This window comes from Sus scrofa, chromosome 13 (genome assembly GCF_000003025.6).
Source record: "Sus scrofa isolate TJ Tabasco breed Duroc chromosome 13, Sscrofa11.1, whole genome shotgun sequence".
Lineage (NCBI taxonomy): Eukaryota > Metazoa > Chordata > Mammalia > Artiodactyla > Suidae > Sus > Sus scrofa.
Genome location: NC_010455.5, coordinates 38,600,199 through 38,613,815, shown reverse-complemented (window position 1 = coordinate 38,613,815; position 13,617 = coordinate 38,600,199). Strand labels below are relative to the sequence as shown.

The 13,617-nt window shown below is 41.4% G+C and overlaps 1 protein-coding gene across 5 annotated transcripts in view; it reads left to right on the top strand.

Moving 5' to 3' along the window:
* ARHGEF3 (Rho guanine nucleotide exchange factor 3) overlaps positions 1 to 13,617 on the top strand; it is a 342,982-nt gene that overhangs the window by 311,784 nt on the left and 17,581 nt on the right. For all 5 annotated transcript variants that reach the window (XM_021068992.1, XM_021068994.1, XM_021068993.1 and 2 more), the window contains 4 exons: positions 988 to 1,158; positions 5,291 to 5,353; positions 7,897 to 7,993; positions 8,156 to 8,232. In XM_021068992.1, coding sequence (XP_020924651.1) covers positions 988 to 1,158; positions 5,291 to 5,353; positions 7,897 to 7,993; positions 8,156 to 8,232 — 408 coding nt within the window. The remainder of the gene's footprint in view (positions 1 to 987; positions 1,159 to 5,290; positions 5,354 to 7,896; positions 7,994 to 8,155; positions 8,233 to 13,617) is intronic.

Genomic DNA, 13,617 nt, shown 5'->3' with positions numbered 1-13,617 from the left:
CATCCACAGGGGAGGACTTTGGGTAATTAGATCACCCAAAATCTACCAGGACTTCTTTGGAAAATAAGGCAGTGACTCAAGGCAGGCATAATTTGCTGCCAAGATGGTAATTGACAGAACCTCAACTGAGGTGAATGTGAACAGAACAGGCAATGTATTAGCCCCCAGTCTTAGAATGGCTCTCCCTGGCTTCAAGCACACTGATATCCAAGGGCTTATACAGTGTTTGTAGAGCTTGCTGCTTCCCTTCTTCCTGCCAAAGTACTTTCCCTCCATCCTTAACTCTGTGCATCCCTTTATTCTCTCTGATAGCAGACACACAGCTTCTGTGTGACCAGAAAGAGTTGCTGCAAGAAACTCCTGCTTATGTTATCTCTTGAACTCACAATCCCAAAGGAATAAAGAATTTCACACACTTTCTCTCTTGAACCACACAGCAAATTTCAGGGAGACATATGCCCCTCTCTGAACCAGGGTGGTGGATTACTCTGTTCAGGTCTGGGGGAGCCAGCCCAGACTGCGTGGGACAGGATATTCAAGAGAGGGCTGTGCTCCCAGAAGGAGGAGGAGAGCAGGAGTACTGGACAGACTTTTTTTTTTTTTTTTTTTTTAGGACATCTATTACAGGTAACCTTTGTTCTTCCCAAGAGCAGAGTTGTCCACTGGAAAAAATGTAGAGCCCACCCCTTGTCTGAGAGCCAGCTTTGCACATGTGTTTGACCTGAAGTGTTCTTGTGCTGGTGCACACTTGGTTATCCCAGTATTGCAGAACGGATACTCCCAGCACGTAGGTAAAAGCGGCCCCTTGCCCAATTTTCCTTAGCACGTAGGCTCAAGACAATTCCCTACTTCCCAAAGGCCTCGTGGCATTGTCCTCTCTTTCTTGCTAATGTCTGATTTATGTTCTGTCAGTGACAGGAAGCCGCTCAAATGATCCACCCAGTCCTGCTGCTGCCCCTGTGACGGTTTGTTTCTCTCATTGTTTAGCGCTCCATCAGCTTCCGAAGCGAGAGCCGGCCTGACATCCTCGCCCCCAGACCCTGGTCCAGAAATGCCGCCCCCTCAAGCACGAAACGGAGAGACAGCAAGCTTTGGAGTGAGACCTTCGATGTGTGTGTCAATCAGATGCTTACATCCAAGGAAATCAAACGTCAGGAGGTAGGCTGGCACATCTGGAGTTGGCCACATGTCTGGAACAAGGTGCACTGTAGGCCAGAGCCAAGCTGAGGTCTACACGGCCTCTTCCCTGTGTTGGTAGAAGTATAAATGGGGATGTCAGATCTTATAAGGAACTGAGAAACCAGCGTCCAGCTGAGTGGGTGTGGCCCTGGCTTTTGAAAGAAACAAATGTGAAAATCTGAATTTACAAAGAAGATGAATCAGAAAGTGTCTATTTAGGGAGTTCTCATTGTGGCTCAGCAGGTTTAAGAACCTGACTAGTATCCAGGAGGATGGGATTTGATCCCTGGCCTCCCTCAGTGGGTTAACTGCAGCATAGGTCACAGATGCGGTTCAGATCCCCTGCAGCTGTGGTGTCCACAGGCAGCTGCAGCTCTGATTAGAACCCTAGCCCAGGAATTTCCATATGCTGCACGTGTGGCCCTAAAAAGAAAAAAAAAAAAATTGGTATCTATTTAGGATATTAGAATTCACAGAAATAATCACTTTAGTTATATTTTAATAGCACCTTCTAGAGTTTTTTGCTTGTTTTTTTAGGGCCACACACATGGCATATGGGCTCTAAAATATTTTAAAACATTCAGTTTAGGAAACTTTGTTCCAGTTTTGTGGAAAATTTTGTTACAGAATGCAACTAATCTCATTCCCTTCAAATTTTCTGTATCAGCAGCCCTAGGTAGCTATGAACTTTTCATGTGCCAGGATGTGCTGTACACTTAAAAGTGGAAAAAACTGCCATCATCTATTGAAATCCATGGAATACCTATTTTAGTGTAGGAACCTGACATCAGCAGAAGGAGTACTTGAAAACTTTCTAGGTATTTGACTCTCTTCTAGGACTCCCTCAGGCACACTTGTACACAGATGAAAAGATGTATGTGTAGGGTTATTCATCACAGTAATGTTTATAATAGTGCCGGATGGATCCTGAATATCTATTACCAAGGCCTGGTTAAATAATGAATTCCCATGGAGTTCCCGTCATGGCTCAGTGGTTAACGAATCCAACTAGGAACCATGAGGTTGCAGGTTTGATCCCTGGCCTTGCTCAGTGGGTTAAGGATCCAGCGTTGCCATGAGCTGTGGTGTAGGTTGCAGACGCAGCTTGGATCCCGCATTGCTGTGGCTGTGGCATAGGCTGGCGGCTACAGCTCCAATTAGACCCCTAGCCTGGGAATCTCCATATGCTGCAGGGGCGGTCCTAGAAAAGGCAAAAAGACAATAATAATAATAATAATAATGAATCCCCATATATTCTGTAACTATGGAAACATAAGTGGCTGATACGTGTACATGGCTAAGTGAATAAAGCAAGGCACAAAATAAGCAGTTATAGTATGCTACTGTTTATGTAAAAAAGGAAGGAAAATTGTGTGTATGTGTATCTATCTACTTATAGATATGTAAAATATTTCTGAAAGAACATATAAGGAGCTGGTAACATTGTTGCCTCCTGAGAGGGCAACTAGGTGGCTGGAAGAAGGAAGTGAGAGGGAAGTTTTCACTGTGTGCTCATTCCTACAATATAAATATTGAACTATGTCAATGCATTATCTATTAAAAATAAATAAATAATTTTAAAATAATTTGAACTCTCAAAAAAAATCATTGAAGAAATATGGCAAAATCGTAACAATGGTTAGCAAGATAGCATTGTGGATAATTTAAAGTTTTCCTCTTTATACTTTTCTGTGTTTTTCCAAGTGTTGTTAGTATACACATATAACTTGTATCTTCTGATGGTGGCCTTCACAGTGACACTATACGGCCCCAGCACAGACACCTGACTGTGGTGTATCCCAGTGTGGGGTTCTGTGGTTTTCTTCTCTTAGGGACCATGTTGAGCTATGGTCAGACACATGAGGAAATGTGAGGAAGGTCCAAGTAGAACTAATTAATTGTGTCATGCCCATCCATGTCCTGGCTTTGATAGCACTCTGTAGTTATATAAGATGCCACCACTGGAGAACAGTGAGTAAGAGCAATACAGGACCTCTCTGTGTTATTTTTGCAACTTCTCATGTGAGTCTAATAATAAAAGGTTTAAAAAATACATACTACCAGGAGGGCATGATGTGGAAGCTTTACTGGGCCTTGAGAGAGGTTGCCATGCACAGGCCTCCAGCTCGGCATTCTGCCTCCACCCGCCTTGCCAGGGAGCACGTTCCTGTCCTGCTGTCCACCAACCCCAGGGATGGAGCTTTTCTCCAAGCCTGCTCACTTCTTCCCTCTAGTCTGAAAGAAATGTAGTTTTCCCTGAACCATCACCAAAAACACATAGTCCTTCAATAATGTAAAGTTTGAAGTTCCTGTTGTGGTGCAGCAGAAACAATCTGACTAGGAACATGAAGTTGTGGGTTTGATCCCTGGCCTTACTCATTGGGTTAGGGATCCGGCATTGCTGTGAGCTGTGGTGTAGGTCACAGACATGGCTCAGATGTGGTGTGGCTGTGGCTTAGGCCAGCAGCTGTAGCTCCAATTTGACCCCTAGCCTGTGTACCTCCATATGCTGCAGGTGCAGCCCTAAAAAGCAAAAAAAAAAAAAGTAAAGTTTGCCAACAGTTTAGACTTTTAGATAAGAGTGAATGTTCTGTGCATCATAGCTCTTACATTATGATAGCTTAATAGAGCCAACTTAGAAATGGTCCATTTACACACTCTTGCATACAGCCAGTTCCTGTAATTTTATTTATTGTACCATGTGGGACTGAGAGGTAATTTAGGGTGATTAACTTCACGAGATATTTAGAGTGATAAAAAAAATTGGATTCTTCCTACAGTGCAGCCTCAAGACAAGTAGCTGATAGGAATAGAGCTTTCTGTTGAAATTCATGTCTGTTGCGTAGAAGGAATACAAATTGTGATGGCCCGATTAATAATAATTCCATGTCCATCATTGAGAACAGACCCTGAATCACTTATTATGATTGCCACTAACAGCAGAGACATGGAATCCATGGTTCAGACTCTAATTATTATTATTTTGCCTAAAATAGTTCCATCTTGTTCAGCTTCATCAAAATTCTGTAAATGTAAGATGACTGGTTGGATTGGAAACATATGTGGAAACTCTCCCACAAACAGATAAGCACATAATACAGAAGTTTTGCAAAATCTTTTCTTTGTAGGCTTTAGTCACTAAATGCAATTGCTTTGAGCTAACTTTTAAAGAATCTTTTTATTATTATTTTTTTATTTTTTTCCTTTTTATGGCCACATTAGCAGCATGTGGAGGTTCCCAGGCTAGGGGTCTAATCAGAGCTACAGTGCCAGCCTACATCACAGCCACAGCAACACCAGATCCTAGCCTCATCTTCGACCTACACCACAGCTCATGGCAACGCCCAATCCTTAACCCACTGAGAGAGGCCAGGGATCGAACCTGCAACCTCATGGTTCCTAGTCGAATTCGTTTCTGCTATGCCACAACAGGAACTCCTAAAGGGTCTTTTAAAAAGCCTTAGGAAATGGAGTTCCCATTGTGGTGCAACAGAAACGAATCCGACTAATACCCATGAGGATGCAGGTTCGATCCCTGGACTCACTTAGTGAGTTGGGGATCTGGCATTGCCATAAGCTGTGGTATAGATCACAGACATGGATTCAATCCTGTGTTGCTGTGGCTGTGATATAGGCCTGCCACTGTAGCTCAATTCGGCCCCTAGCCTGGCAACCTCCATATGCTATGTGCTGCCCTAAAAAAGAAAAAAAGAGAAAAAAAAAAAAAAAAAGCTTTAAGAAATAAGCAGATTTGGAGCTCCTGTCATGGCTCAGAGGAACCAGATCTGACTAGTGTCCATGAGGACAGAGGTTCAATCCCTGGCCTTGCTCAGTGGGTTAAGGATCTGGCATTGCCAGGAGCTGTGGTGTAGGTTGCAGACGCGGCTTGGATCTGGCGTGGATGTGGCTGCAGTGTAGGCCAGCGGCTATAGCTCCAATTCGACCCCTAGCCTGAGAACTTCCATATATGCTGGGTGTGGCCCTAAAAAGACTAAAAAAAGAAAAAGAAATAAGCAGATTTGGGGCTTTGAGCACTGGAAGTAGCATTGTTTGAATTTGGTCTCATAAGTAAAAGGACAGTTTGGTAAACATGTTTTATCTATTCTTGCAGGCCATCTTTGAGCTCTCCCAAGGAGAAGAAGACTTAATAGAGGACTTGAAATTGGCAAAAAAGGTACATTCAGATTCAGCGGTCCTTTGTATCACCTCCTACTTCTCTCCTCTGTGTAATTTCACAAAGATTGTGCTTTATGAGTACTCTTTTTGACTAAGGTCATCAAAAGTTGAGAAGAACCTGCACAAACCAAGTAGTGGGGAAAATGGCTCAACGCAAGAGTTCTCTAGACCTGGCACCTTTAGGGATTCTCCTCTGTATGTCTCTAATGCACTTCAGGGAATACTTTCATTTAATCAAAAAGCATTCATGGGGGAGCAGTTTCTCGGGGCTACCTGAGATGCTGTCTCCCGGGCGTAAGTCCTAATTTCACCCCCAATAAAACTTAACTCTCCAAAAAAAAAAAGTGCTCACGGGGCTTGGCTTTACATACATTTGGTTGTCCTAGAAGTCTCACATGCAGAGCCCCCTCCTCCCTGGGAAAGAATGTGTGGATGTCTACAGCTGGAACTGTGTTTTGGAAAGAAAGTCAAGTGCATCCCATGAGGTTAAAAATGGTTCATTGAGGCAATTCCATGCTATCATGTACATGTATGTTAGGGTCGTTTTTTTGTGTGTTTTTTCTTGTCTTTTTAGGGCCATACCTACTGCATATGGAAATTTCCAGGCTAGGAGTCCAATTGGAGCTGTAGCTGCCAGCCTACACCACAGCTACGCTGGATCTTTAACTCACTGAGCAAGGCCAGGGATCTAACCACATCCTCATGGATACCAGTCGGTTTCATTACCACTGCCACAAGAGAAACTCCAGTTATGAGTTATATGGAAACTTGTTTCTAATCATACTGTGTGTGGAAGAGGCTGAAATTCGTGCCTTGTATTCTGTATAGTTTTGACAGCAGTCCTTCCTCAAAAACCTTTCCATTACATGGAGTTCCCGTCATGGCTCAGTGGTTAACGAATCCAACTAGAAACCATGAGGTTATGGATTCTATACCTGGCCTCACTCAGTGGGTTAAGGATCTGGTGTTGCTGTGAGCTGTGGTGTAGGTCACAGATGTGGCTTGGATCCCACGGTGCTGTGGCTCTGGCGTAGGCCCCTAGCCTGGGAACCTCCATGTGCCATGGGTACGGTCCTAGAAAAGAACAACAACAACAACAAAAACCTTTCCATTCTAGTGACCCCCATGGAGGCTAGAATCCAGACTCCTCCAGCTGATACTCACAGACTCCTCAAGGAATCAGGGTTGGAAGGACACCTCCCTTTTTTAAGTGTTCTTAGTCCAACTTTCTGCTAATATGAAATCCCATTTGTAGCATTTCTGAGAGATGGCCATCCAAGCTTTGCTTGGAAACAGCCAAGAAATTGAGTTTTGGGCAGGGCTGAGGAGGAGGAAGATGGTGGGACAAAGAAGGCATTTAATTCTGGGAGACATATTGGTGGGCATATGTCCAGCTCCTCCATCCTGTGTCAAGATTTCCCTTAAGCCCCTTAAGACGTTTTACTTCTGTCCTTTGCTTTGCTGGTCTTCCCTTCTTGGAAACCCATCCCTTTCCTTTCAGCCATCCATATCCACCCATCCTTCAGAAGAAAGTTCAAATCTTGGAGTTCCTGTCGTGGCGCAGTGGAAACGAATCCCACTAGGAACCGTGTAGTTGCGAGTTCAATCCCTGGCCTCACTCAGTGGGTTAAGGAGCCGGTGTTGCCATGAGCTGTAATATAGGTCACAGACATGGCTCAGATCTGGAGATGCTGTGGCTGTGGTGTAGGCAGGCAGCTGTAGCTTCAATTAGACCCCTAGCCTGGGAACTTCCATGTGCCATGGGTGCAGCCCTAAAAAACCACCCAAGAAAAAGGAAGTTCAAATCTCAGTTCATTCTTCAACAGTATTTACTGCCTCCTCCTCTCTGCCAAGCAGCTCATCTTTAAAATTTCCCTTAGCCGGTCTACCTCTAATTCCCTGATCCTCTTATCTTCACAGGTAGCTTTATAAAAGCCCCACCACCACCACCCACCCCAGAAGGCAGGGACTGTGTGATCTGAGTCTTTGTATTCTATTGTAGTGTTCTGGGTATAATTATGTATTCTTGTGGTTTAATTATCATTAATACGAGGTGATAAGACTGGCAGACATTTTGCCCTCTTTGCTTCAAATCCACAGTAAAGGCTAACAACTATGTTTTTTTCTTTTCTTCCTTTACTTAATTTTAATATGGACTAATTGAAAAAGAACCTGCTAGTAACTAATTTTGTGTAAAGTAGGGTTTTTTAAGCTGTCTTATCTAACTAAAGTTAATTTTTAAAACATTATACAAATAAAATCTGCTCTATACTTGTATCCTTTCTGAGATGTATAATACGCTAAAAAAAACCTCTTAAAAACTCTGCTTTGGTTTATCAACAACCATAGAAGGCTCAAGGCAATGCTGGATTTTCATTTGCTCCAGCCACACCCTTCTTCTGTTTATGCAGCATTATGGGAGAAGTTGTTGAGAGCCAAATATTTTGTTATTGCGTTGGGGATCTCAGAAGCCATTTATGTTAATAACTTACTTCCTCTGATTTTAAATATTTGCTTCCATCTCTTGCCCTTCTTGTGCAGGCCTATCATGACCCCATGCTGAAACTCTCCATAATGACAGAACAAGAGTTGAATCAAATTTTTGGAACACTGGACTCCTTAATTCCTCTACACGAAGGTATAATTTTGTTCTCAGAATGAGTTGTGACTTGTAGCCTTGAGTGAGTTGTCTTATAACAAGTCACGGTTATGTAATAATGTGAGTAACTCAGAATCTTATAGCCCCATTCATGTTTGCATACCTAACAAAATAAGCATTCCATTTGTTATTTTTTACCAGACCTCCTTAGTCAGCTTCGAGATGTCCGGAAGCCTGATGGCTCGACTGAACACGTTGGTCCCATTCTCGTGGGCTGGGTAAGAAAAGTTCTCTTGTCTTGATTGACGATAAATTTCAGTAATGTAGATGAAGTTTCATTTCACCTTGACTTTTTCTTGTTGGAAGGCATTGGCTTCACAGCAGAAAAAATTTATCATTACAGGAGTTCCCATCATGGCTCAGTGGTAATGAACCTGACTAGTATCCATGAGGACATGGGTTCAATCCCTGGCCTCGCTCAATGGGTTAAGGATCTGGCCTTGCCCTGAGCTGTGGTATAGGTTGCAGACGTGCCTCGGATCCCAAGTTGCTGTGGCTGTGGTATAGGCCGGCAGCTGCAGCTCTGATTCAACCCCTAGCCTGGAACTTCCATGTGCCGTGAGTGCAGCTCTAAAAAGACAAAAGACCAAAAAAAAAAAAAAAAAATATCGTATAGTTAGGCTTTATCTCCTCAAAGCATAGAAACATTTTTTTATTATTATAAATGTACTTAAAGATAACATGGGCTTTGTGCAATAAAAGAAGTGAAGTTATTCATGAAATTGTTACTAGTTTCACATCAAGCAATGTGAAACTAATTAATATTCACATCAGGCCAATTACAAATATAGTTATTGCCTTTTTTATTCTAATGAAAATTCATGAATAGGAGTTCCTGTCTTGGTGCAGTGGAAACGAATCTGACTAGGAACCATGAGGTTGCAGGTTTCATCCCTGGCCTTGCTCAGTGGGTTAAGGAGGATCTGGTGTTGCCATGAGCTGTGGTGTAGGTCACAGACATGGCTCAGATCTGGCGTTGCTGTGGTTCTAGCATAGGCTGGCAGCAATAGCTCCGATTAGACCCCTAAGCCTGGGAACCTCTGTATGCTGCGGGTACAGCCCTAAAAAAGGACAAAAGACAAAAGACAAAAAAAAAGAAAAAAAAATTCATGAATAGCTTCCTCTCTAGCACTATAAAAGCCTTTTATTCATGCTATTAAAAACTCTATGGTCAAATATTTCATAAACAAGGTAATAACTAAATGTTTTTAATGTTTAACATATATCTTATACTAAGTAACTTCTTAGGAGAGCTGGGTCCTGTGCTGAACTTTATCCCAATATAACCCATTCCCTTTCCTAATTGAAGAAATCAGCTCTGACTGTAGGTTATGGATTGTGAATTTATGGTTCTAGGGCTGAATTTGTGTTTTACTGAGTGCATAAAGTGATTGTTCATTTGTTTAATTTATTTTAGGCAAGGCATGGACTCTATTTTTCCACAGTCCCCACCACTCCCTATTATACATTTCTGTTTCACTCTGCGAGTCCTTGAGTGTTTCACCCCTGCTCCAGGTGTTTTTCATTTGTTACGAAGCAGGTCAGGAGAGCAGATTACTTTGAAAACTTTTTCCAGGCAGGGTTAGGTCTCTCATCCCTCTGATCCACACAGTGTTCCAGAAAAATAAGCAGGAAGTGCCACAACAGCAAGTATTAGAGTCATTCCACTGCTTGGAGAGTGTTGTGGAAATTATAAATCCTACTCTTACTGTGTGAATTCTGTTTATCCAGTTCCATTTTATTTGTGTTTTAACCTTCCTAAACCTTCCTGCTCCTAAGTTTTGATGTTGATCTTCTCACTTACGCTTCTCAATTACTGCCTTGATCAAGAAACTCTGAGGGTTTCAGCTCCAGTTCAGGAGTCAATTTTAGCACTGAGGCTGAAATATCCCAAGGGAATCTGAAAGGGAAGTAATGTTCTAGGATGAATAATTTAGAAAATGTGCCTCAATATTTCAGGAGAGACCATTCATCTTATATCCTTGACTTTCATTTTATTATGAGCCGTGGTAGATGTCTTCGTTGCCCACAGATAAATTTCTCTAAAGAGAGCCAGACAGCTGGAGACAGAGGAGGTGTAATGAGAGGAGAGAGTCTGCCTTGGTATTTCTTGAACTTCCTCAGTCTGTGGATGGCTTTGGTGGGAGTGAGCCCACAACCCTCCAGAATTAGCATGATGACTCCTCTGTTTTTGACGAAAGGCAATGCAGAGCTACAAGGTGTCATATACAAATCATCACTTCACACCAGAAGCAAAAATGAATGCATTTGCCTTATTACTAATTTTTTTCTGAAATAAATGCACTTTTATTAGGATACTGGTTTGCTTTGAGGATAGCTTTTGCAGTCCTTTTCTGTACCCAAAAGAAGTTCGTCCATGCCAGTCCACTGCAGTCTGGACCTTTCAGACACAAAATGGGGCCTTGCAGGGTGAAGAGCAGGCTAAAATTAAACAACTGGCCCATTGTTACCAGACCTCATGAGAAACAGTCCTTATTTATCAGGCCTGACGAGCTGTTAAATGTTTTCCCTCTTTTAACTGCAGATGTGTCCGTGTGAGTGGGAACTGTAAACCAAGGGGTACATCTGTTTGAGTTCTGGTCTTTTTAACAGAACAAAATAAACATCTTAGTGGACTTTGAATGAGAAAAGTCAGAGCCCATTTCGACCCATGAAAAATTGATTTATTTCTCCCCAAAGGAAAAGAAGTGGAAAAAAAAAAAAAAAAAAAAACCTTTTAAACAAGTGAGCCTCCCAAGTGGATAGCCCTGACCAGTCCTTTTGACCCTAGAATGAATCAATTACATTTACTTGGAAGACCTTAAACAGAGTGGTGGGGTTTTTTCAGGGAACCACCCTGGTTACTCACAGGTTGGCCTGTTCTTATAAGCCTCCTCTGTCATAAAGACACAAGTTCCCAAGTGACTTTATCTTCACGCTAAGGTTTTTTCAGTGATAAAATAATTTATAAGCTCTCCAAGGCAGAAGTTCTTATATTAATTTGGGTTCTAATTAAATTTTCATTCCAAAGAGAGAGGCAGGGTATATGGAAGCAAAAAAAATAGATTTGTTCTATCCCTTTTCTCAGCGATAGGGAGATAGAAAGAATTAGTTAAAAAAAAAAAAAAGTGAAAGAGTTTCCCTTATAAATTCTTAATGGTCTATTTAAAGAGCTAGTTCAAAGCTTTAGGACAGAGGGGACAGACATCCATCAGACTAGATTTGCTTCTCTAAACCAGAATTTCTTCAATAAAAATATTCTAGGAAAAGACAAAAAAATAATAATAAATAAATAAATAAATAAAATAAAAATAAATAAAAATTTTTTAAAAATTCTAGGGATAAATAATAGCAATATCTAGTACTTACTGATTCTTAACCAGGAACCAAACTTGTGTTATGTTTTTTTAAAAATTGAAGTATAATTAATTTACAATGTTGTATTAGTTTCAAGTATACAACAAAATGGTTCAGTTTTATATTTATATATATGTATACATATATATATCCCATATATATACATATGTATATATTATTCTTTTTCAGATTCTTTTCCATTATATGTTATTATAAGATATCGAGTATAGTTTCCTGTGCTATACAGTAGGTCCTCATTGTTTACCTAATTGTTAATCCCAAACTCCTCATTTCTCTCTTCCCCGACCCTCATCCTCTTTGGTAACCATAAGTTTGTCTTTTTTGTCTCTGGGTCTGCTTCTGCTTTGTTGTGTAATGCTTTTTATCTGCTCTATCTCAGGATTTCATTCAAGAAAAAAGGTATTAGTATGTGCATTTTGTAAGTGGAGAAACTGAGGCTCCCTGAAGGGTCACCTGACTAGTAATTGTCTGAGTTAGGCTTTGAGCATGATTCTGCCTGGTTTCAGAGTCTGTCCTCTTAACTATTGTGTTATCGCTTCTTACATTTTCTATAAGTGAATGTGTGTGTGTATTTGGGAACCATTCTCTGCACATTTTTCATTCTCTGTCGAGTTATAGATTACTTGGGGCTTTTTCTAGCCAGTGAGCTGAACCAGATAGCTTTTTGGGTTCTGCTCAGGAAATGAGCACCCTTGTCAGGTGTGAATATAGGACCAGATCAGGATTTGGTTGCCATGGCAGCAGGGGTGCAGGATCAGAGAAAGTAATGGCCCATTGGATAGCAAGCAGCAGTGTGGTTAGGGTATCTCACTAGTTTACTGATGGTTACTACTGATTTGTTTCTCTGTAATAAAAACATTGGAAATTTCCAGGTCTTTTTAAAAGGTGACAAAGTAGAATGAAATTAAGAGGGCCTGAGGCTCTTTATTAATTAACTCTGAAGCTCTGAATTACAAGCCACAATCCCATATCTGGGAAGTGAATGCATGTGTGTCTGTGTGTATGTGTAAGCACCAATTATCATTACTTTCAAATACAACATTGAGGCAAGGATGTCTATAGCTCTTTTTAAAACAAATAAAAGTCGGGAACTTGGGGTTATCCGATACAATTTGGAATAGATTTACATGGAGATCCTGCTGAGTAGCATCGAGAACTATGTCTAAATACTTATATTGCAACAGAACAAAGGGTGGGGAAAAAAATATATACATGTAAGAGTAACTTGGTCCCCTTGCTGTACAGCAGGAAAAATAAATAAATAAATAAAACAAATAGAAGTTTGGAGTTCCTGTCTTGGCTCAGCGGAAACGAATCTGACTGGTATCCATGAGGGTGCAGGTTCGAGATCCCTGGCCTCACGCAGGGGATTAGGGATCCACCATTGCCATGAGCTGTGGTATAGGTCACAGATGCGGCTTGGATCTGGCATTGCTGTGGCTGTGGTGTAGGCCAGAGGCTACAGCTCCAATTGGACCCCTAGCCTGGGAACCTCCATATGCCTCAAGTGCAGCCCTAAAAAGACAAAAAAAAAAAAAAAAAAAAAGAGGGTAGAGGGTTTTTTAAAACAACATGTAAAGAAAGTAGACATTTCTAAGAAATGTTAAACTCAACAGTAAACTTTTTAAACATTACATCCATGAGGAATTCCTGTCTTGGCACAGCAGAAACCAATCCGACTAGGAACCATGAGGTTGTGGGTTAAATTCCTGGCCTCACTCAGTAGGTTAAGGATCTGGTGTTGCTGTGAGCTGTGGTGTAGGTTGCAGACACAGCTCAGATCTGGCGTTGCTGTGGCTCTGGCATAGGCTGGTGACTGCAGCTCCAATTAGACCCCCTAGCCTGGGAACCTCCATATGCAACAGGAACAGCCCTAAAAAGACAAAAGACCAAAAAAAAAAAAAAAAAAAACCATTATATCCATGATATCTTGTTTGGTTTTAGTCATTAAGAAAATACTTTCAATTAAAGGTGTAAAAGAAGAAGCAGAATATTTAACTTTGACCCATTATTCAGATGCTGTTACAATTTAAGCCATGTTCATAAACCGGCAAATATTACCTAATCTGGTAATCCATTAAACATTCATTTGTTTGTTCATTCAGAATACAGACACTGAATGTGTACCATACACTAGGCCCATGTATAGTACCGAGCATGCAGAGATGAAAGACCCTCTTGTCACTGTCTGGCACTGAATCCCCCTGCTGAGCAAGTGGTAAATG